Source organism: Lepidochelys olivacea (assembly GCF_965140295.1).
Source record: "Lepidochelys olivacea isolate rLepOli2 genome assembly, chromosome: 2".
Taxonomy (NCBI): domain Eukaryota; kingdom Metazoa; phylum Chordata; order Testudines; family Cheloniidae; genus Lepidochelys; species Lepidochelys olivacea.
Genome location: NC_140412.1, coordinates 231,241,581 through 231,263,217, shown reverse-complemented (window position 1 = coordinate 231,263,217; position 21,637 = coordinate 231,241,581). Strand labels below are relative to the sequence as shown.

Sequence of the window (21,637 nt, the reverse complement as noted above, 5' to 3'; positions counted from 1 at the left end):
TTCCTATGCTTTTTAATTTGGGCTATACATTTAAGTTGAGCCTCTATTACAGTGTCTTTAAAAAGCTTCCATGCGCCTTGCAGGGATTTTATTTTTGGCACTATACCTTTTAATTTCTGTTTAACTAACCTCCTCATTTTTGTGTAGATCCCCTTTCTGAAATTAAATGCGACAGTGTTGGACCACTGTGGTGTTTTCCCTGCCACAGGGATGTTAAATTTAATTATATTATGGTCACTGTTCCCTCTAAGCTGTGCGCATGTGCACACGCACACAGATCCTAAACCCCGCGCACACAGCGAAACACCGCGCTCACAAAAATTTGCACAGAAGCACAACAATTTGCACAGAAGAAATTTTTTGCACACATGGCCTGTCAAAAATTAGAGGAACATTGATTATGGTCACTATTATCAAGCAGTCCAGCTGTATTCACCTCTTGGACCATATGCTGTGCTTCACTGAGGACTAAATCAAGAATTGCCTCTCCTCTTGTGGGTTCCAGGTCTAGCTGCTCCAATAAGCAGTCATTTAAGGTGTCAAGAAACTGTATCTCTGCATCCCTGCCTGAGGTGATATCTACCCAGTCAATATGGGAATAGTTGAAATCCCCCATTATTATTGAGTTTTTTCTTTTAATAGCCTCTCTAATCGCCCTGAGCGTTTCAAAGTCACTATCACCATCCTGGTCACGTGGTCTGTAATATATTCTTATATTCTTATAATTTAGGTATGGAATTACTAGCTGTAGAGATACTATGATACAGTCTTGTTCATTTAAGATTTTTACTTCATTTGATTCTATGCTTTCTTTCGCATATAGTGCCCCTCCCCCACCAGCTTGACCTGTTCTGTCCTTCCGATACATTTTGTACCCTGGTATTACTGTGTCCCATTGATTATCCTCATTCCACCAAGTTTCTGTGATACCTATTATATCAATATCCTCATTTAATACAAGGCACTCTAGTTCACCCATCTTATTATTTAGACTTCTAACATTGGTGTATAAGCACTTAAAAAACTTGTCACTTTTTAGCTGCCTGCCATTACATGATATAATTGAATGGAACTTTTCTTCTTTTGACTGTCTCTCATCAAATCCTACCTGTATTTTATCATCTTCCATCCTCTCCTCCTTATTAGGACATACAGAATCGCCATTTATAGATTGGAGACCTAAACTTTTATCTAAAATCTTATCTACACTAGGATCAGAGTGTGCTAGTTATTACTATGTTTAATATTTATTTTAAAGTAGCACTCTCCCAGAAGTCCCAGTCAGAATCAGAGCTCCTTTATGGTTGTTTGTGTTTGCACAGCACCTAAGACATATCATGCTATTTGGGACAGGGACTAGCAGGTTTCAAGCATAATTTCCTTGATCAATGTCTCCAGGGACAAACCACGTTGGAAAACCATAATATAAAACCTTGCAACAGATTAACTACAGAGGATGTCGGTGGCTCAACAATATGGAAACAAACTATTAAGTATAATTGTTCCTTAAACTGCTATAGCATGGTTTGGCCAGCCTTTGTTGATCCACGATACAGAACATGATATATAACCAAAAAAAAAAAATATGCCTAGCATAGGTAGAATCCTAGGATAGGACACAGTTTTGAATCTGGTTACAAAGTTTGGTCACATCCATACAGGTCAAGCTAAGTTGTAGAATGGTATTTTCTAAAGCACTTCAAGGAGTGACACTGCTGCATAAAATTTGAATGGTTCTCTGACCTCACCACTGGGAATATTGGCATGGAATACTTCTAGTAGTATCACAAAATATGATAGTCCCAAGTACCTTAAACGTGTGGGTAAATGGGCATTACTAGAATATATGTAGTACAGTAAGTGATGGATCACATATCCTACATTCAGCCTCTTTCTCACTGTGATTACTTATAATAGCTTAATTTTTACTTAAAAAATCAAGTTTTTACTGTATTAATTTTTTAGAAATAATGGAAAAAAGGATAATGGTCTCTCAATGCAATAAAATGCTAAGGAATTAATTGAATATTAATATTCAGACAAAGAGGTGTTCTATTCCAATAATGTTCTTTGATACAAAAGGATTACATATGATTAGTATACTTGCCTAAAGGCAATGATGGACTTTGGTACAGAGAAGTGCAATTTGCTCCTTGCATTTACTCAAAAGCTTCACTATCTTTACCACACACACACACACACACACAAAAGCCACCATTTGTGCTCTAGCCATTCAGAAACCAATTATATAAAACAGAATACAAGTACTGTACTGTACCCGAGAGACAAATAATGCAGGGTGTTGTTGGTGAACTAGCTGTTCACCTCCAAAGAGAGATTCTTTTATGCCTAGTTAAGACCACAGATCAGAATGAATTTTGTGACCAATAATGGACATTTGTCCACATCAGAAAACCACTACAGAATTTGGTACAGTTGTCAGTCTCTGCTCAGGATAGGGCAGAGACCAGAAGAACAGAAGTATTTGTAGGTCAGGAATTAGGTGCCAGGGCACCACTGTGTGGGAAGGCTTGCAAAGCATATGCCTACACTGCTACATTTCTGACTGTAGTTTCAGAAGTAGGGCCCTACCAAATTCACAGTCCATTTTGGTCAACTTCATTGTCAGAGGATTTTAAAAATCATAAATTCTGTGATTTCAGCTATTTAAATCTGAAATTTCACAGTGTTGTAATTGTAGGGGTCCTGACCCAAAAAGTAGTTATGGGGGGTTTGCAAGGTTATAGTAGTGGGGTTGCAGTACTGCTACCCTTATTTCTGTGCTGCTGCTGGCAGGGCACTGCCTTCAGATCTGGGCGCCCAGCCAACAGCCGCCGCTCTCCGGCTACCCAGCTCTGAAGGAAGTGGAGAAGTAAAGGTAGCAATACCATGACCCCCCTAAAATAACCTTGTGACCCCTCTGCAACTTCCTTTTGGGTCAGGACCCCCAACCTGAGAAATGCTGGTCTCCCCGGTGAAATCTGTATAGTACAGAGTAAGAGCACACAAAAGACCTACATTTCACAGGGGGAGACCAGATTTCCCGGTCCGTGATGTGTATTTCATGGCCATGGATTTGGTAGGGCCCTATTCATAAGCAAAAAGAAAAAAATATACACTTTTTCTTCTTTTTTTTTAACATGGACTGGTTTCTCAATAGCTGAATTGTTATTCATTTTTAATGATCTCCAATAAAGGTCAATTAGACAGACTGACACCATTTTCATGTGACAACATTTCTAATCCAACATTTTTGTGATACTTAATGGACCGCCTTTTCAACTAAAATAAAGGATCAGAAACAGTTTTGACAACAACAGAAAGGTATCACCCCAAAGAGAACCAGAGTGTTCATTATTTCAAATGCACACAATCAGATATTAGCACACACTGGGTTTAAAAATAGCAAAATGAATCTATGCAGACATGTAAGGTAAAGCGAAGAGAGATATTATACAACATTAACATACTAAACCAAAGATTTATCTCAAAATGCAATATCTTCAATAGATGTAAAAAGAAAAGGAGTACTTGTGGCAGTGAGCTATAGTTCACAAAAGCTTACGCTCAAATAAATTGGTTAGTCTCTAAAGGTGCCACAAGTCCTCCTTTTCTTTTTGCGAATACAGACTAACACGGCTGTTACTCTGAAACCTTTCAATAGATGTGTTAACCTCCATTTCTCTATCTCAAACATGCACACTCTGCATACAATATATATTTTACTTTAACAGCATCCTTGCGGGGGGACAAGATGGTACACCCAGCTTCCCAATTTTATTCTAGAAGCTAGAATCTGTAAGGTCAGGAACATCTTTATCCCAGCCGAGGTCCTTACTCCTGCTGCTTTATATGGCATAAATTCTGTCTTCTCCTATAAAGCGGGGTTCCTAATCTATGGACACATATTGTATGTGAGCGGGGAGACAGGCTGTAGAGTAATATTGTAAGCAACATGTATGTCGCACCAGATACAACAGGTTGTTAGAGATGGGGAAATAACCCTTTGCTTTAGAAAGGAAGGCACTGAACAACAGTCATAGTACTGTGTTCTTACATTCATCTGTACTCTTTAGAAAATGACAAGGTTTACAAAATATCTATTTCACTGAACACTTCCTTGCATGAATATCTTTTAATTAAATTGCATTTTAAGGGGGGGGGGACGGATCTCAGATCTCTTCTAAGAGCTATCAAACTTCCCTTCTAAATGGGAATTGAAGCTGGAGGGTAAGGAGTTTGGGAAATCCAGCTGTTCCTCTCCTAATCTCCTTGAGGCTTTCTGTTAGCTCAGAAGGGTTGGGACCTCCTATGGCTCGTCTAAAGCGTTTCTTTGCAGCGAGGACTCTGTTCTGAGGGTGAAGGATGGATGTTCTAGCGCAGACGGCCACGCTTACGAGCTAGGGGATCGGATTAGCTTTGCACATCTGTCCCTGCGGGGACTGGGGAGAGTGCCCCCCTCCCCCCGAGCTCCCCCTGCCCCTTATTACAGCAGGGTCCTGAGCGGGGAGGAAGACGGAAGCCAGAGACGAGCTGAAGGGACCCGGCAGACACCGAAGGCACAGCCAGGGACCCCAGGCCCGGAAAAGCCCCTCACCCCACCAGGTACCTGCGCGGCGGTTGCGGCGGGTGGGGGGTTGTCCAGCAGCTCCATCTGCAGCTCCTGCGCCGCCGCCGGAGTGGGAGGCGATTTGGACATGTCGCTTTGGACCATTGGCGAAAAGTACCAGCCGGCTTCGCCCCACGCAAGCCCCGCAGTGAATCAGTGCAGAGCCCCGCGCCGGCACCGCCCGCTGCCTGCCCTCAGCGCCGTGCCATCGGGAAGCCCTCAGCGCCGGGCGGGGAGCAGGAAGAGGCGGCGGCCGCCGGGAGGGGGCGAAGGGAGGGAGGGTCGCTGGGACTCCGCGCGGCTGCCCCGCTCGCCTCGCCCGAGCTGCGGCGGGAGACTGGGGCGCGGGGAGCGGGGAGCGGGCACCGCCGCCGCCAGGCTGAGGGGGAGGAGACGGGGAGGCGCGCTGGGACCGGCAAGGACCGTCTCCCACCCACGCGAGCTCCCCGGCAAGGGGCGAGCCGCGCCGAGCGGCCGCGGGAGGCTGGCTGCAAAGGCGGCGCCCGGCGGGCCATCACTGACCCCCCCCTCCCCCCCGCCGCCAGCCAAGTTTCTCTTGACGGGTTGGGGGCGGGGGGCTTAACACTGAGGCCGATGAGGCAGGTTGGTAAGGGCTGGATGCAGCCCAGTCCCCGGCACACCCAGCCACATCTGTCACCTCCCACGGGCTGGAGACTTTCTAAAGTGGCTGCGAAGCCGGGGCAAACTTGGGCTGCGGGACAGATGCGGCACCTCGCTGCGACCGGGGCTTCCTTTTATGGGCATTGCTGAAGTGCAGCCCCTGTGCCCCACACTGCACGGGACGTGGGAGCCCCTCTCCCAAAGAGTTTGCGGCCTGAAGACACGACTGTTGTCAAAAGAAAAAACAACGGATGCAATTAAAACATTCCTTATATTTCTATCCTCTGTAAATGATAGCACAGATCACTTCCTAAACGCCACGAGACCCAAAGGTCGAGTTTCCTTTGGCGTATGCCACAGCTTGGCCATTGCTGCATTCGCGAGGCGAGTGTCCTCAGTTTCCCGGGATCCCCCATCTCCTGTTTAACGTTATTCGCGAACATGTTCCCTCTATTGAAGTGGAATACGAATGACCAAATACATTTTCAACTTTTTGTATAAAGGCAGCTAATGAACGCACAGTATGCCCTCCTCCTTTCCCCCACCAACTAAACTTATACATATCTAAGCAGACCTGGATGATGATGCAGGACCCTTGGTGGCATATTCCATCTCTAGACAGCTATACAGTTGAAAGTACGACAAAGGAAGATCAGGGAGTATTTGCTGTTTGTAGGTGATGTAAACTATAGGAAGATAACTCCTCCCCCACAGTGATACTGATTTTATGAGGCAACTGGCATCTCAGACCACGTCTACACTAGAAAAGTTTGCCACTAGAACTATGTTATGGTAACATAACATAACATATGCATAACTACGTTATGTTATGCATATGTTGCATAACTATGTTATGCTATGTTGCTAACGCCTGTGCACATCTGGCTGCTTTTGCTGGTGCTGTGCATCCTCACTACCAGAGGTTGTATCTGGCATGTCAAAGTTCATGGCAACTGCACCTGCATTCCCCCTCCATGGTCTACCAAGGGCACTCACTCCAGGCTTCCAGCTCTCTTACCTCTTTTGGGAAGAGACTTGCATTTCTCTCCCTCCTGACCAGGGTTTTTTCGAAAGCACACAATTCCTACATCACCTTCACTATGATATTTCCAGCAATCCAGACTGCCTAAACAGGCCACATTTGTGCTTAGCTTTCTTGCCAAAGGCTCATGAATAATGAATTGCCAGCAGTTATAACTTACTACACAGCCCTTTATAAGCAAGTACATTTATTCTCAAGGTGAAAGCATTATAGAGAAAACTTATTAAAAACAATAAGCGAACCTACATGCACGTTAATAAGCTTACCAGAGATCACACACACCCTGACAACTCCAACAAGGACTCTGCTCTGGTAGGAGTCAGTCCTTGAAACTCTACCAAGAGGTTTTTCTGTAGTTACAAGTTCATAACAGCCTCAGCTCAGAACAAGCACAGTCACAAATAGTTCTGTCTTTTATGCTTCTTGGGCCTTTGATCGTCAGGAACAGTTAATTGGCAGATAATGGTCTTCTCCTTAGAGTGTAGCTTCAAAAGGCTGGGTTTTTGCATAACCCAAGGTGCGAATTTGCATTCACCTCCACCTAAAAATTCCCCAGGTGGACACTCAAATACTGTTTGTCCCAAAAGTCCACTCTTGTCTGGCACTTTGTTCAGTATAGTCCTTTGAAATTCATAACACTCCCCACGATTCACAACCCAACCACCCCCTAGAGAAGTTATGTGCAGTTCTAGCCCACAATAACACAACTTTTGCATTTAATACAATGGACTCCCAAGATATTTAAACTTAATTCAGTAAGATTGTTCTATTGTAGGAAATTGCCATATCTGTCACAAGGTAGAAGACATGGTACACTGTGGCTAAGCATCCCCATGTCTGCTGAGGCACAGTCCAGCTCAATGCCTTGTGGGACCTTTAATTCTCTGGATGCAGTGCTGGTATCCCACAGTGCACTGCATCCAGGGAATTATGAGAGCCCATGATTCCCTTTCCTCCATCCCATAATTTTATTTTTTTTAAAGTTCACAGAATTCCTCATGTCACTGTTCTCACTCTGCCATCTCACCAGCAGAAATATGGATGCTACATACGTCAGAGGATGGGGAAAGGAAAAGATTTGGAGTGGGACAACCTATACACCAACAACACACATGAACTCTATCAGGGATGATCAGGTTTCTCACTATAGTGGTGCTGAAATCACCAAGATTAATAAAATTATTGGTGATTTCATTTACCATGTATATGATGATTCTTATGGACTGACTCCAAATTTTATGTCTGCCATGATAATGGTTGATGTCTGCAACTCCCTGCAGTAATCTGTGCATAAGGCTGGTGTCATAAATATAAAGGGAAGGGTAAACCCCTTTGAAATCCCTCCTGGCCAGGGGAAAGCTCCTCTCACCTGTAAAGGGTTAAGAAGCTAAAGGTAACCTCGCTGGCACCTGACCAAAATGACCAATGAGGAGACAAGATACTTTCAAAAGCTGGGAGGAGGGAGAGAAACAAAGGGTTTGTGTGTCTGTCTGTAGTCCTCTTGGCCGGGGACAGAACAGGAATGGAGTCTTAGAACTTTTAGTAAGTAATCTAGCTAGGTATGTGTTAGATTATGATTTCCTTAAATGGCTGAGAAAAGAATTGTGCTGAATAGAATAACTATTTCTGTCTGTGTATCTTTTTTGTAACTTAAGGTTTTGCCTAGAGGGGTTCTCTATGTTTTTTTAATCTAATTACCCTGTAAGATATATACCATCCTGATTTTACAGGGGGGATTTCTTTATTTCTATTTACTTCTATTTTTTATTAAAAGTCTTCTTGTAAAACACTGAATGCTTTTTCATTGTTCTCAGATCCAAGGGTTTGGGTTTGTGGTCACCTATGCAAATTGGTGAGGCTTTTTATCCAACATTTCCCAGGAAAGGGGGGGTGCAAGTGTTGGGAGGATTGTTCATTGTTCTCAAGATCCAAGGGTCTGGGTCTGTGGTCACCTATGCAAATTGGTGAGGCTTTTTACCAAACCTTGTCCAGGAAGTGGGGTGCAAGGTTTTGTGAAATATTTTGGGGGGAAGGACGCGTCCAAACAGCTCTTCCCCAGTAACCAGTATTAGTTTGGTGGTGGTAGCGGCCATTCCAAGGATAACGGGGGTAATATTTGTTACCTTGGGGAAGTTTTGACCTAAGCTGGTAAAGATAAGCTTAGGAGGTTTTTCATGCAGGTCCCCACATCTGTACCCTAGAGTTCAGAGTGGGGGAGGAACCGTGACATGGTGGCACAGTGGTGGGATTAACCTGAAATCATTTTGAGATCCAGTTGAGATTTTTTGAACTAGAAATACAGATTTTAAAAAGGAATTTTTAGGAAGTCCAGAAGGCAGCTTTGAAACTGAAAGCAGCTTGGTTTCTCTCTGCTTTGTGGCCAAGCAGAGACAAAAGGGGATTATCTTGTGAATTGCAGGTTTTCTTTGCCTAGAGGCAGGGTACTTAACTCCTGCAGGGAAATTCACAGTCCTCCAACCCAGAGGTTTTTTTTTCTTTTCTTCCTAAAAGTAAATAGGGGGTGTGTGCTCTACCCATTTGCCTGGAGACAAAAGTGGCAGGGTTTTTTTAGGATTTTGATTTTTTTTTTTGTTTTACAAGGAGCACAGGGTTGAAAAGAAATTTTTTTTTTCTTTGGGCTGGGTAAGCAGGTTTCCAAGTAGTTGGAGGTTTTTTGCTTTAATTTGGGCCCAGAGCAGACACAAGGGAATTGTCTTTTTCTGTAGGCTGACAATCACTATCAGAGAATAGGTATTCTATTCCAGCACAGCAAAATTTTACAGCCAAGTTTTGTTTGTTTATTTCTGAACCTCGGGTGTAAAGTTAGTTAAAAACAGAGAGGTTAGAATGGGCAAATCCTCAGCTCGACTACAGCTGGAATTAGCCAAATTTCAGGCTGAGGAAAAACAAAGGGAACATGAAAGACAGATAGAACTCATGCGGCTGAAGGAGGAGGAGAAGGAAAAAGAGAGGAAGCATGTGGAGGAGATGGAGAGGATAAAGGCCCAGCAGAATATACCAACAAACCCTAGCAATCCTTCTCCAGGTACCACTTCCCATCCCAGAAAGTTCCCCACCTACAAGGCAGGTGACGATACTGAGGCCTTCTTAGAAAACTTCGAAAGGGCCTGCCTTGGGTACAACATCTCTACTGACCAATACATGGTAGAGCTGAGGCCGCAGCTCAGTGGACCCTTAGCTGAGGTGGCAGCTGAAATGCCTAAAGAACACATGAACAAGTATGAACTGTTTAAATCCAAGGCGAGAGTCAGAATGGGGATAACACCCGAGCAGTCTCGTCGGAGGTTCAGAGCCCTAAGGTGGAAACCAGACATGTCATTTACCCGACATGCCTACCACATTGTAAAACATTGGGATGCCTGGATATCAGGAGCAAGTGTTGAATCTCCAGTAAATTTGCCCTTCCTAATGCAAATGGAACAATTCTTAGAGGGTGTTCCTGAGGAAATAGAAAGATACATCCTAGATGGGAAACCCAAAACTGTAATTGAGGCAGGAGAGATTGGAGCCAGATGGGTGGAGGTGGCAGAGAAGAAGAAAACTGGTCGCAGTTGGAGCGGAGACCAGAAGGGACCACCCCAGACCACACCCTATTACCGGGGGCCGCCCAAAGCCCCACCTACCTCCCAAAGAACCCTCCAGACCCCTTATCGTCCCACCACCCCGTTCTCCAGCAACCCTCCTCGCCCCAGTGACCCGTCAGCTGGACGATGTTTTAAGTGTAACGAGCTGGGGCATGTAAAGGCCAACTGCCCCAAGAACCCCAACAGATTACAGTTCATTGCACCGGAATCACACCAGAGGTCCACAGGCCCAGATACCTCCCAGATACCCTTGGAGCGGAGGGAAACTGTGAGTGTGGGTGGGAAGAAGGTCACCGCGTGGAGGGACACCGGAGCACAAGTGTCAGCTATCCATGCTTCCTTAGTGGACCCCAATTTAATCAACCCAGAGATCCAAGTGACGATTCAACCCTTCAAGTCCAACTCTTTCAATTTGCCTACAGCCAAGTTGCCTGTCCAGTACAAGGGCTGGTCAGGAATGTGGACTTTTGCAGTCTATGATGATTATCCCATCCCCATGCTGTTGGGGGAAGACTTGGCCAATCATGTGAAGCAGGCCAAGAGGGTGGGAATGGTCACCCGCAACCAGGCTAAACAAGCCGTGAGGCCTAGCTCTGTTCCGGAAACTTCTATCAGGACCCAGTCAGAGGTGATGGACCTGGACCCCAGGCCAATGTCTGCAACAGCAGTAGTGGATCCAGTCCCAGAGACCCAGACGGAACCAGTCCCAGAACCGGAACCAGCCGAACAACCAACACCAGACCCCGTGTCAGCACTGAATCCAGTACTTGCAACCTCAACACCAGAGGGCCCCACCGAACCTGAACTGGCAGCAGCCGATAACCCTACACAAGAGGCTCAGCCGGAGCCTGAATCCCAACATAGTACACCAGCGGAGAGCGGTTCACAGTCAACAGAAACAGCTCCATCCCCTATATCGCTTCCAGAGGGACCAAGCCTAGGTCCACCATCCCATGAGGAACTGATGTCTCCAGCATCAAGGGAACAGTTCCAGACCGAACAGGAAGCAGATGAAAGCCTCCAGAGAGCTTGGACGGCGGCACGGAGCAACCCACCGCCTCTCAGCTCTTCTAATCGATCCAGGTTTGTTGTAGAAAGAGGACTTTTATACAAGGAAACTCTTTCTGGGGGACACCAGGAAGACTGGCATCCTCAGAGACAGTTGGTAGTTCCAACTAAATACCGGGCCAAGCTCTTGAGCTTAGCCCATGATCACCCTAGTGGCCATGCTGGGGTGAACAGGACCAAAGACCGTTTGGGGGGGTCATTCCACTGGGAGGGAATGGGCAAGGATGTTTCTACCTATGTCCAGTCTTGTGAGGTGTGCCAAAGAGTGGGAAAACCCCAAGACCAGGTCAAAGCTCCTCTCCAGCCACTCCCCATCATTGAAGTTCCATTTCAGCGAGTAGCTGTGGATATTCTGGGTCCTTTTCCGAAAAAGACACCCAGAGGAAAGCAGTACATACTGACTTTCATGGATTTTGCCACCCGATGGCCGGAAGCAGTAGCTCTAAGCAACACCAGGGCTAAAAGTGTGTGCCAGGCACTAGCAGACATTTTTGCCAGGGTAGGTTGGCCCTCCGACATCCTCACAGATGCAGGGACTAATTTCCTGGCAGGAACTATGAAAAACCTTTGGGAAGCTCATGGGGTAAATCACTTGGTTGCCACTCCTTACCATCATCAAACAAATGGCATGGTGGAGAAGTTTAATGGAACTTTGGGGGCCATGATACGTAAATTCGTAAATGAGCACTCCAATGATTGGGACCTAGTATTGCAGCAGTTGCTCTTTGCCTACAGAGCTGTACCACATCCCAGTTTAGGGTTTTCCCCATTTGAACTTGTATATGGCCGTGAGGTTAAGGGGCCATTGCAGTTGGTGAAGCAGCAATGGGAGGGATTTACACCTTCTCCAGGAACTAACATTCTGGACTTTGTAACCAACCTACAAAACACCCTCCGAACCTCTTTAGCCCTTGCTAGAGAAAACTTACAGGATGCTCAAAAAGAGCAAAAAGCCTGGTATGATAAACATGCCAGAGAGCGTTCCTTCAAAGTAGGAGACCAGGTCATGGTCTTAAAGGCACTCCAGGCCCATAAAATGGAAGCATCGTGGGAAGGGCCATTCATGGTCCAGGAGCGCCTGGGAGCTGTTAATTATCTCATAGCATTCCCCACCTCCAACCGAAAGCCTAAGGTGTATCATATTAATTCTCTAAAGCCCTTTTATTCCAGAGAATTAAAGGTTTGTCAGTTTACAGCCCAGGGAGGAGACGACGCTGAGTGGCCTGAAGGTGTCTACTACGAAGGGAAATGTGCTGGTGGTGTGGAAGAGGTGAACCTCTCCATGACCCTTGGGCGTATGCAGCGACAGCAGATCCAGGAGCTGTGCACTAGCTACGCGCCAACGTTCTCAGCCACCCCAGGACTGACTGAACGGGCATACCACTCCATTGACACAGGTAATGCTCACCCAATTAGGGTCCAACCTTACCGGGTGTCTCCTCAAGCTAAAACTGCTATAGAACGGGAGATCCAGGATATGTTACAGATGGGTGTAATCCGCCCCTCTGAAAGTGCATGGGCATCTCCAGTGGTTCTAGTTCCCAAACCAGATGGGGAAATACGTTTTTGCGTGGACTACCGTAAGCTAAATGCTGTAACTCGCCCAGACAACTATCCAATGCCACGCACAGATGAACTATTAGAGAAACTGGGAAGGGCCCAGTTCATCTCTACCTTGGACTTAACCAAGGGGTACTGGCAGGTACCGCTAGATGAATCTGCCAAGGAAAGGTCAGCCTTCATCACACATCTCGGGCTGTATGAATTTAATGCACTCCCTTTCGGGCTGCGAAATGCACCCGCCACTTTCCAAAGACTTGTAGATGGTCTCCTAGCGGGATTAGGAGAATATGCAGTCGCCTACCTTGACGATGTGGCCATATTTTCGGATTCCTGGGCAGACCACCTGGAACATCTACAAAAAGTCCTTGAGCGCATAAGGGAGGCAGGACTAACTGTTAAGGCTAAGAAGTGTCAAATAGGCCTAAACAGAGTGACTTACCTTGGACACCAGGTGGGTCAAGGAACTATCAGCCCCCTACAGGCCAAAGTGGATGCTATCCAAAAGTGGCCTGTCCCAAAGTCAAAGAAACAGGTTCAATCCTTCTTAGGCTTGGCCGGTTATTACAGACGATTTGTACCGCACTACAGCCAAATCGCTGCCCCACTGACAGACCTAACCAAAAAGAAACAGCCAAATGCTGTTCAGTGGACCGGAAAGTGTCAGAAGGCCTTTAACAAGCTTAAAGCGACACTCATGTCTGACCCTGTACTAAGGGCCCCAGACTTTGACAAACCGTTCCTAGTAACCACAGATGCATCCGAGCGTGGTGTGGGAGCAGTTTTAATGCAGAAAGGACCTGATCAAGAATTCCACCCTGTAGTGTTTCTCAGCAAAAAACTGTCTGAGAGGGAAAGCAACTGGTCAGTCACTGAAAAAGAATGTTATGCCATTGTCTACGCTCTGGAAAAGCTACGCCCATATGTTTGGGGACGGCGTTTCCACCTGCAAACCGACCATGCTGCACTAAAGTGGCTTCACACCGTCAAAGAAACTAACAAAAAACTTCTTCGGTGGAGTTTAGCTCTCCAAGATTTTGATTTCGACATCCAACACATCTCAGGAGCTTCTAACAAAGTGGCTGATGCACTCTCCCGTGAAAGTTTCCCAGAATCAACTGGTTAAAATCGTCCTTGAGATGTGGAAAATATTGTTAGTCTTTATGTACTTGGTAGTATATTTAGAGATGCATGTGTCTTATTAACTCTGTTTTCCTAGAGCTCCAGGAAGAAATCCCAGCCAGTGTTTCACCCTAGCTGAGATTTGGGGGGCGTGTCATAAATATAAAGGGAAGGGTAAACCCCTTTGAAATCCCTCCTGGCCAGGGGAAAGCTCCTCTCACCTGTAAAGGGTTAAGAAGCTAAAGGTAACCTCGCTGGCACCTGACCAAAATGACCAATGAGGAGACAAGATACTTTCAAAAGCTGGGAGGAGGGAGAGAAACAAAGGGTTTGTGTGTCTGTCTGTAGTCGTCTTGGCCGGGGACAGAACAGGAATGGAGTCTTAGAACTTTTAGTAAGTAATCTAGCTAGGTATGTGTTAGATTATGATTTCCTTAAATGGCTGAGAAAAGAATTGTGCTGAATAGAATAACTATTTCTGTCTGTGTATCTTTTTTGTAACTTAAGGTTTTGCCTAGAGGGGTTCTCTATGTTTTTTTAATCTAATTACCCTGTAAGATATATACCATCCTGATTTTACAGGGGGGATTTCTTTATTTCTATTTACTTCTATTTTTTATTAAAAGTCTTCTTGTAAAACACTGAATGCTTTTTCATTGTTCTCAGATCCAAGGGTTTGGGTTTGTGGTCACCTATGCAAATTGGTGAGGCTTTTTATCCAACATTTCCCAGGAAAGGGGGGGTGCAAGTGTTGGGAGGATTGTTCATTGTTCTCAAGATCCAAGGGTCTGGGTCTGTGGTCACCTATGCAAATTGGTGAGGCTTTTTACCAAACCTTGTCCAGGAAGTGGGGTGCAAGGTTTTGTGAAATATTTTGGGGGGAAGGACGCGTCCAAACAGCTCTTCCCCAGTAACCAGTATTAGTTTGGTGGTGGTAGCGGCCATTCCAAGGATAACGGGGGTAATATTTGTTACCTTGGGGAAGTTTTGACCTAAGCTGGTAAAGATAAGCTTAGGAGGTTTTTCATGCAGGTCCCCACATCTGTACCCTAGAGTTCAGAGTGGGGGAGGAACCTTGACAGCTGGGCATACTCTGGATCCAGCTTTTGGGACAGAAGTGGAAATTGGAGGGATAGAAATGACCGCTGTCATGTGCCAGCCATTGTCTCCTGTGGTTTGAGGTTTGGGGTATACCTGTCCTGACTGGATGAGTGATCTTTTTTGATAGAACTAGTGAGGTTCCAGACAGACAACACAATGGATAAGGCGGCAGTGGCACTGGAAGGATTGCAAAAGTGCAGGGATGGTTCATCATCATTGGCCTGGCCACCCCTCAGTCATGACAGAGGGGCAGCTGGGCCAAATTTGAATCAGTGCCATTGTGATGTGGTGCATGGAGGTGCATTGCCACTCAAAAGTGGTCTGAATGCCCTGCTTCCTTGATGAGGGCGCAACTGAGCCAAGAGAAGGAGCTCCGCCATCATCATACCCAGCTTTTTTCAGGGGCCAAGGTAGGGCCTGGATCCCTCATTGTGCCCCTGCCAACTTGAGCTTTTCAAAAGTGGGGGTTGTAATGAAATGCTAAACTATAGTATCCTGTTCAGCCACTTATTTAAATGAACCACAACCATACCTTCAGAGCACTAATGGATCTTATGATGAACACATCTGGTGTGTATAAGCAAGCTCTGTGACCAGTCCATAACTGATGCAGAAGTACATGACATGGTGTCAGGAGTGAACTAAGAACAGAAACAAAAGGAAAACAGCAACAAAGGTTGCAGTTGGAAGGAAAACAGCAACAAAGACTGCAAGATCTAGCAACATGCAATGATTCAATGCCCCAGAGAACTTCAGCTTTGACAAACCTTTGCAATGGACAGACTGGAAACAGAATTTTGCAAGATTTTGAATTGCAAACAAACTCCACAGAGAAGCTGGAGATATACAAGTATCTTCTTTAATTTATGAGATACGGAAGCAGGCAGAGAATATCTTTAAATCCCGTGACCTTACTGAAAACAGCCACAGAACTGACTCTGAAAGGGTTCTATGTTTGGGGCATACCTTATACATCAGAGAAATGTGGTTTATGAAAGAGCATGTTTATATCACAAAATTATGTTTTATAAGAGCTCTGCATACAATGGCTGAAAGCTGTGATTTGGGGAATGCAACACATGAAAGTATTACAGACAGGCTGGTTAGTGGGTTAACAGATAAAATCCACAGCTGTCTAGAGAGCAAAGCAGTCTGAACTGGTGAAATAGCAAAACCTAAAGCAACTTGACAGACTTGAAAAATCTGCAACTAGCTTAGAAACTGTAAACAGACACTGTGTGTGTGAAAAGACATCATCATAAAATCCCTGAGGCAAGGAGAGAGGACTCCCAGGCTGAGAGGGACAAATTGCAGTCTACATGCACAAGGTGTGGGGAATCATATCCCAAGAGATGGTGCATGTCCAGCCAGAGATGCATGGTGTAATAAATGCATGAAATGTGGACATTTTGAAGCTTTTTGCCACACTAAAGCAGTCAGGGAGTTGACTGATATTACTGACAATCAAGAGTCATTGTTTTGGGGATCTATAGCATGTGAGGCCACAGAACCTGCTTGGAAAGTAAAATTGAATATTCATGGCAAGACTACTGACTTTAAAATTGACTCAGGAGTTGACATCACAGTCATCTCAGAAGGGGCTAACAATCACATTCAGTCTCCACCCCCTCAAGAGTGGAAATCACCTGACACAACTCCAATTTTCCCAGCAGATATTCTGAACTTTATGGGCCAGTTCACTACACAGAAACAACTTATAAAGATAAAAGCTGTGCATTCACAGGATCAAAGCCTAACAACCTTCTCAGTCACAGTGTGGCAGCCATGATGGGCCTAATGAGAAAGGTGGAAGAACTTGATGTAGGATTTGATGGTATTGGACTTTTGAAAGGAGATCCAGTACAAATCAACTTCAGACAATACTGAACCATACAGTGTACAAACACTCCTACCAGAGAGACGTTGGAAGAGGCTACCTGCAGTTTTATGAGAATTCAGAGGACATAATTACCTGGTCATAGTGGAATATTTTTCCAGGTATATAGAAATAATGTACTTAAAAGACATAACATGTCATGTTATTGAGAAACATGTCACTTTCGCTCACTTCTGTATTCTAGAACAACTAGTGACAGAAAACAGACCACAATTCGCTGTGGCAGAATTTAATTAATTCTGAACAAAATATGATTTTGATCCTATTACTAGCAGCTCACATTACCCAGAAGTGAATGGAGAGGCTGGGAGAGCAGTATAGACAGCCAAGAAAATCCTACAGCAGGAAGATCCATTCTTTGCTCTTGAGTTACAGATCAACACCAATAGTTACTACTGGATATAGTCCAGAACAACTCCTGATGCTAAGACAACTCAGAACTGCTGTTCCAACTTTGGAAACGAATCTATTTGCAAAGTGTCCAGATATGAAAAGAGTAGCCAAACTGGATAAAAGGACAAAAAGAGCCTATGAATGCTTTTATAGTAGATACCACTCAAAGAACTGCTGGGTCTAGAACCTGGTGACCAAGATTGTATCCAACTGGATGGAAAAAAAAGGATGGACAACTCCAGCTCTCCTAAAGAAAAATAATTCGGCACCCAGATCATATGTGATCAAGACCTACAGAAGGTTCAGCAGAAATCATTGACATCACCAGTTTGTTCCTCAGAAAGAACAACTGACAGAGCAAACTCTAACGGTGACAGATGTGGAACACAAAGAAGATGACTCAAGTATTCCAAACTGAGCACAGCCAGTCATTGCAACTAATGGACAGCCATATTAGCAAGTTGTTATATGTTCAGATTGTGTAATTAGAAAACAGTACAATTTAGAGACACTTAATAGACTGATATGTACTGAATTTCAAAGATGGTGTGAAAGTATAAATATTATAAATGGTAGGAATGTAGAACTTAAAGGGGGAGATGTAATGGAATGCTAAACTTAATTATACCCTTCAGCCACTAGGTGGCACTGTGTGTAAAATACTTTATTTAAATACACCTCAGTCATATCTTGCAGAGTGTTAAAGGATCTTAGTGATGAATACATCTGGCGTGTATAAGCAACCTCTTTGACCAGTCCATATCTGGTACAAAAGTACATGATGGGGACACTGTCCCCGTTTAAAAAATAAAGAACAATGGCCCTGTGTCTCCCAATCTCTGGTGTCCATGAAGGTTGTTGCTCAAACTGCCCACTTAAAAGATCCTATTAAACCATCAATAAGGCATTTAGTTTTAGACAATGAAAAGCACCCCACAAAAACTCCAAGCACCCTAAAACTTCCTTAAATTATAGATACAATGATAATCAACCAGCAGGATGAAAATAATCATATATAGGAAATAAATCAACTCAGCTAACAAATCAAAGGAGCAGAAAAGCCCTTTCACCCTCCAAGAATAAACATTCAACTTTTCCCGCAAGTCCTATCAAACAATTAACAATCTTGTGCTCTCTGTGAGTCATACTGTGATCCCTAAACACCCTCTCTGTAGGCTTGGTCCTTATAGGTTACCCCCTTGGTTCAGTGCTCGTAGAGAATTGTCTTGCTGGGTACAGCTGCTTGTGGCGTACAGATTTAAGACTGTTGCTTTTGCTCTATCTATGCAGGAAGTGAAGATAAGTCTCTTTGCTTCTATCTTTGCACCTGCACAGTTGCACTGTTCTGAATGATTGGGAGTTTAGTGAACCTTACTGCATCTACGTCACTGTGGAGTCAGATTTTTTACACTTTGAAGAAAATTCATGTTACTCTGTAGAAAAAGTAGCTAGGAGCTGGACTGAGTTGTCTACTGCAGGGGAAATAGAACAGTGGTTTTGGGGAAAAAACACTGTGTATTTCTGTTTCATCCAGTATTGGTCAATGAAGAAGTGAAGAGGTTGAGGTGGCTTCAAGCTACAATCTGTGAGGAAGTGTAACCATCATTTGTAACACAAGTGCACAGCTTAGGTATGCTGTTAGATCCTGGACTGCTTCTAGATGCTCTGGTAGTGGGTATGATCAAGAGCATTTCTTTACCTATATGCTTGGTGAGAAGAATTCATCCTTTTCCCTCCAGTGCAAACCTTGCCACAATTATCTATTCATTTTTCATTCCAGATTAGATTTCTGCAATAGAGCTCCCCTTGAGACCATTGTGAAAACGAAACTAGATTACCACACTCTACTTATTAAGTGGAGTTTCATAGCAGAAGCACCTTACATCAGTCCTCCAAGATCTATACTGGCTGCCACAGATTTTTCAGATGCATAGAAGATGTTGGCTTTCAGTAAAGCCTTTATAGGTTTGTTGATCTGATTAGCTGAGAAATAGCCTCTCTCCCCATACCATAATACTCTCATGGAGATAAATAGAGGTGCTTGAGCTAAAGCATCTTCCCTACAAACTGGAGGTAGTTCCTGGCAGGACATTCTGTATGAGGGATTCTTGACATTGGAATGCTGTTTTCCCCGTTGAAAGAAAGTTTCTCGGAAGCATGATGCAGTGGGGAAGTTATGACTTAATCTGGGTGAATGGTGCATGAATAATTTACTCAATTAATTTCCCCCCTTTTTTGTGTGCATTAACTGTCCAGGAACAGAATGCTATAAACTTAAATTTATTTTTCAGAATGATTCAGCCGAAAAGTTCTGCAGGTTATTTTTAGCTTGTGCTCATTTGCTGGTAGTTTATTGCAAATATTTTATATTTGAAATCTGAGCTGTTTGATTGGACAAACCGGTCACACTTTATGCTTGGAATGGATTAACATAGTTCTCAGAATCCGATTCCCATACAAACACTTATGGGTTATGGATTTGAAATATGGCCCCAGGACTTTCTTTTACTGGCAGTGGTGGAGGGAGTGGACAGGCCTGTAAAAGTAATTAAAGCTCCCTTTCCCACCTACCAAACTTCAGCCATTTTTGAGATCTCTAACCATGCTAAAATTGGTGCTTTCAGTATTGAAGATATTTTCAGACCTTTTGATTATCTTGGATCACTTAAATGGTTTCTTTTTAAATATTTCAGACTTGCCATGGGCTCAGGACTGATCCAGCAAGTGCTCACATTGCAACTCCCAGCCTTGATGGAAGTTTCAAGTGTGCACTACTGCCAGAAAAAGTCCTGAGTCTTCAAAGACTTAAAGCCTTTTACATGGTTAAAGAAATATGATTTAAAATTAACTATGTTAGTCACATGCTGTGTTTTCCTTTTTTAAAAAAAAATCACAGAGGGCAACATTCTATGTAGGCACTTTTAAGTGTGTATATATCTGGAGCACCACACATTCAGACTCAGTAAAAGCTGGTTTAATCAGGCAAATTAGACTGCATAACCTTCATTGTGGTAGGCAACCCTTATTTCTTCTCTCCTCCTCCTCCTCCTGCACCAGATGTGACCAGATGTCCTGATTTTATAGGGACAGTCCCGATATTTGGGACTTTATCTTATTTAGGCGCCTATTACCCCCCCCCACCCCATCCCTATTTTTCACACTTGCTGTCTGGTCACTCCACACACACCCATCCTAGACTGTCATTCTGCTTGATTAATCTCTCAGCCAAGTTTATCTGAAAGATCAACATTCACTTCAAACTTCTTGCATTTCAGGATTTTATGCTTTTGCTTTTTGGATGGCACCAAAAGAGCCATCAGCTTTTCTACTGGTCCTCTGTGAAGCCATTTTTCAGATGGTGCGTGCTCTGTAGAAAACACAGGACCTCAGAAGAAGAGAAACAGAGCAAGTATCTTTGAACTCTACATTTGTCTCCTGGTTTCATTAACTTCAAAAGGATCTTGCGTAAAGATGCTCTCTTATTAAGATAGTAGTAAAGTGAAGATGGGGACTGTACCCATCAAACACATTAACATATGCAGCTGGTGCTAGATTACATTTGTTAGCATTTATCCTCTAGTCAGTCTCAAAATATGTTTTCTTTTGACTAACCTTTAATATTTATAGCTGTAGGATATATTTATAATAAATGAATAGCTCTGAAAATGTACAAGTTATATAAATACAAGATCCTTTGTCCATTGTACATGGAGTTAGTCCAGACAACTGTATACAGATAAACGTTTTCAAACTATACATTATGGTATGTGTCATGAAGTGGTACTGTTACACAAAGTCTTCCAAGTCCTATTTATTAGCATGAAAGCAAATGTTTAGTCTTAAGAAGACATGCTGTGTTAGTTTTGGTTATACAACATTCTGTATAAAGGGAGCTGTGTGAATGCTTTCTGCTTTGTTCTGTGATTGCAGTGAATTGCTCTGTGGGAACCAGGCATGATGAGCAGAGATTCCTGAATGTAGGGACTGCCTACATGCTGTTTGTGACTACCTCCATTCCAGGATAAGGCTGTGTGTGAAAATAAAGCCAAGGTCCACTTACAATATACACAGACTCTGCACCATTGATTTTTCTTTTCTGGGAAGCCAACCTGCCAGATCCACATCTGCTACTGCTCAGCAGAGGGGCCAACCCTATTACATTACATACATTATCTAATATTTATAATGGACAAATGTTGGGTATTCATATAAGGACATTTCTAATCTTGTGAAATGGCAAGGGTAGCTAGTAGAAGACAATAACAGAAGAGACAACACTTTCAAGATTTGATTTTTTTCAAACAACAGTTCAGGGACCATATAAAGCTACTTTTACTCTTTCTAAAAATGTATGAGAAATTTGGTGGTCATGAAAGCGAGGTACTGAAAGTACTGGCGTTGTAGCTATGTATGCAGAGGGTATGTTTACACTGTGATGTAAGCCTGGGCTTAAGGCAACCTCCCTCCCCCTTGCATCTACACTGCAATTGCCCTAACCCAGGGCTTGTACTCAGAGGCTCAGGACCCTGCAGGCCTGGAGGGTCCAAGCTCAAGTTGAGCCAGGACCTCGGGCCTGAGCAGTAGCTTAGACAACTCCATGTCGGGGCAGCCTATACATT

At 44.0% G+C, this 21,637-nt stretch overlaps 1 protein-coding gene and 1 long non-coding RNA gene across 4 annotated transcripts in view; one reads left to right on the top strand and one right to left on the bottom strand.

Moving 5' to 3' along the window:
* CACNB2 (calcium voltage-gated channel auxiliary subunit beta 2) overlaps positions 1–5,126 on the bottom strand; it is a 395,376-nt gene extending 390,250 nt beyond the window's left edge. For 2 of the 3 annotated variants that reach the window (XM_084619151.1, XM_084619150.1), the window contains exon 1: positions 4,610–5,126. In XM_084619151.1, the coding sequence (XP_084475277.1) occupies positions 4,610–4,714 (105 nt within the window). In that variant the 5' untranslated portion in view covers positions 4,715–5,126. The remainder of the gene's footprint in view (positions 1–4,609) is intronic. The other variant, XM_084619149.1, reaches the window with a different exon arrangement.
* On the top strand, positions 4,524–21,268 carry LOC311515810. Its single transcript, XR_014710237.1, has 3 exons — positions 4,524–4,605; positions 20,294–20,423; positions 20,949–21,268. It is a non-coding gene; the product is annotated as an uncharacterized lncRNA (long non-coding RNA).
* Positions 21,269–21,637: the final 369 nt, after the last annotated feature.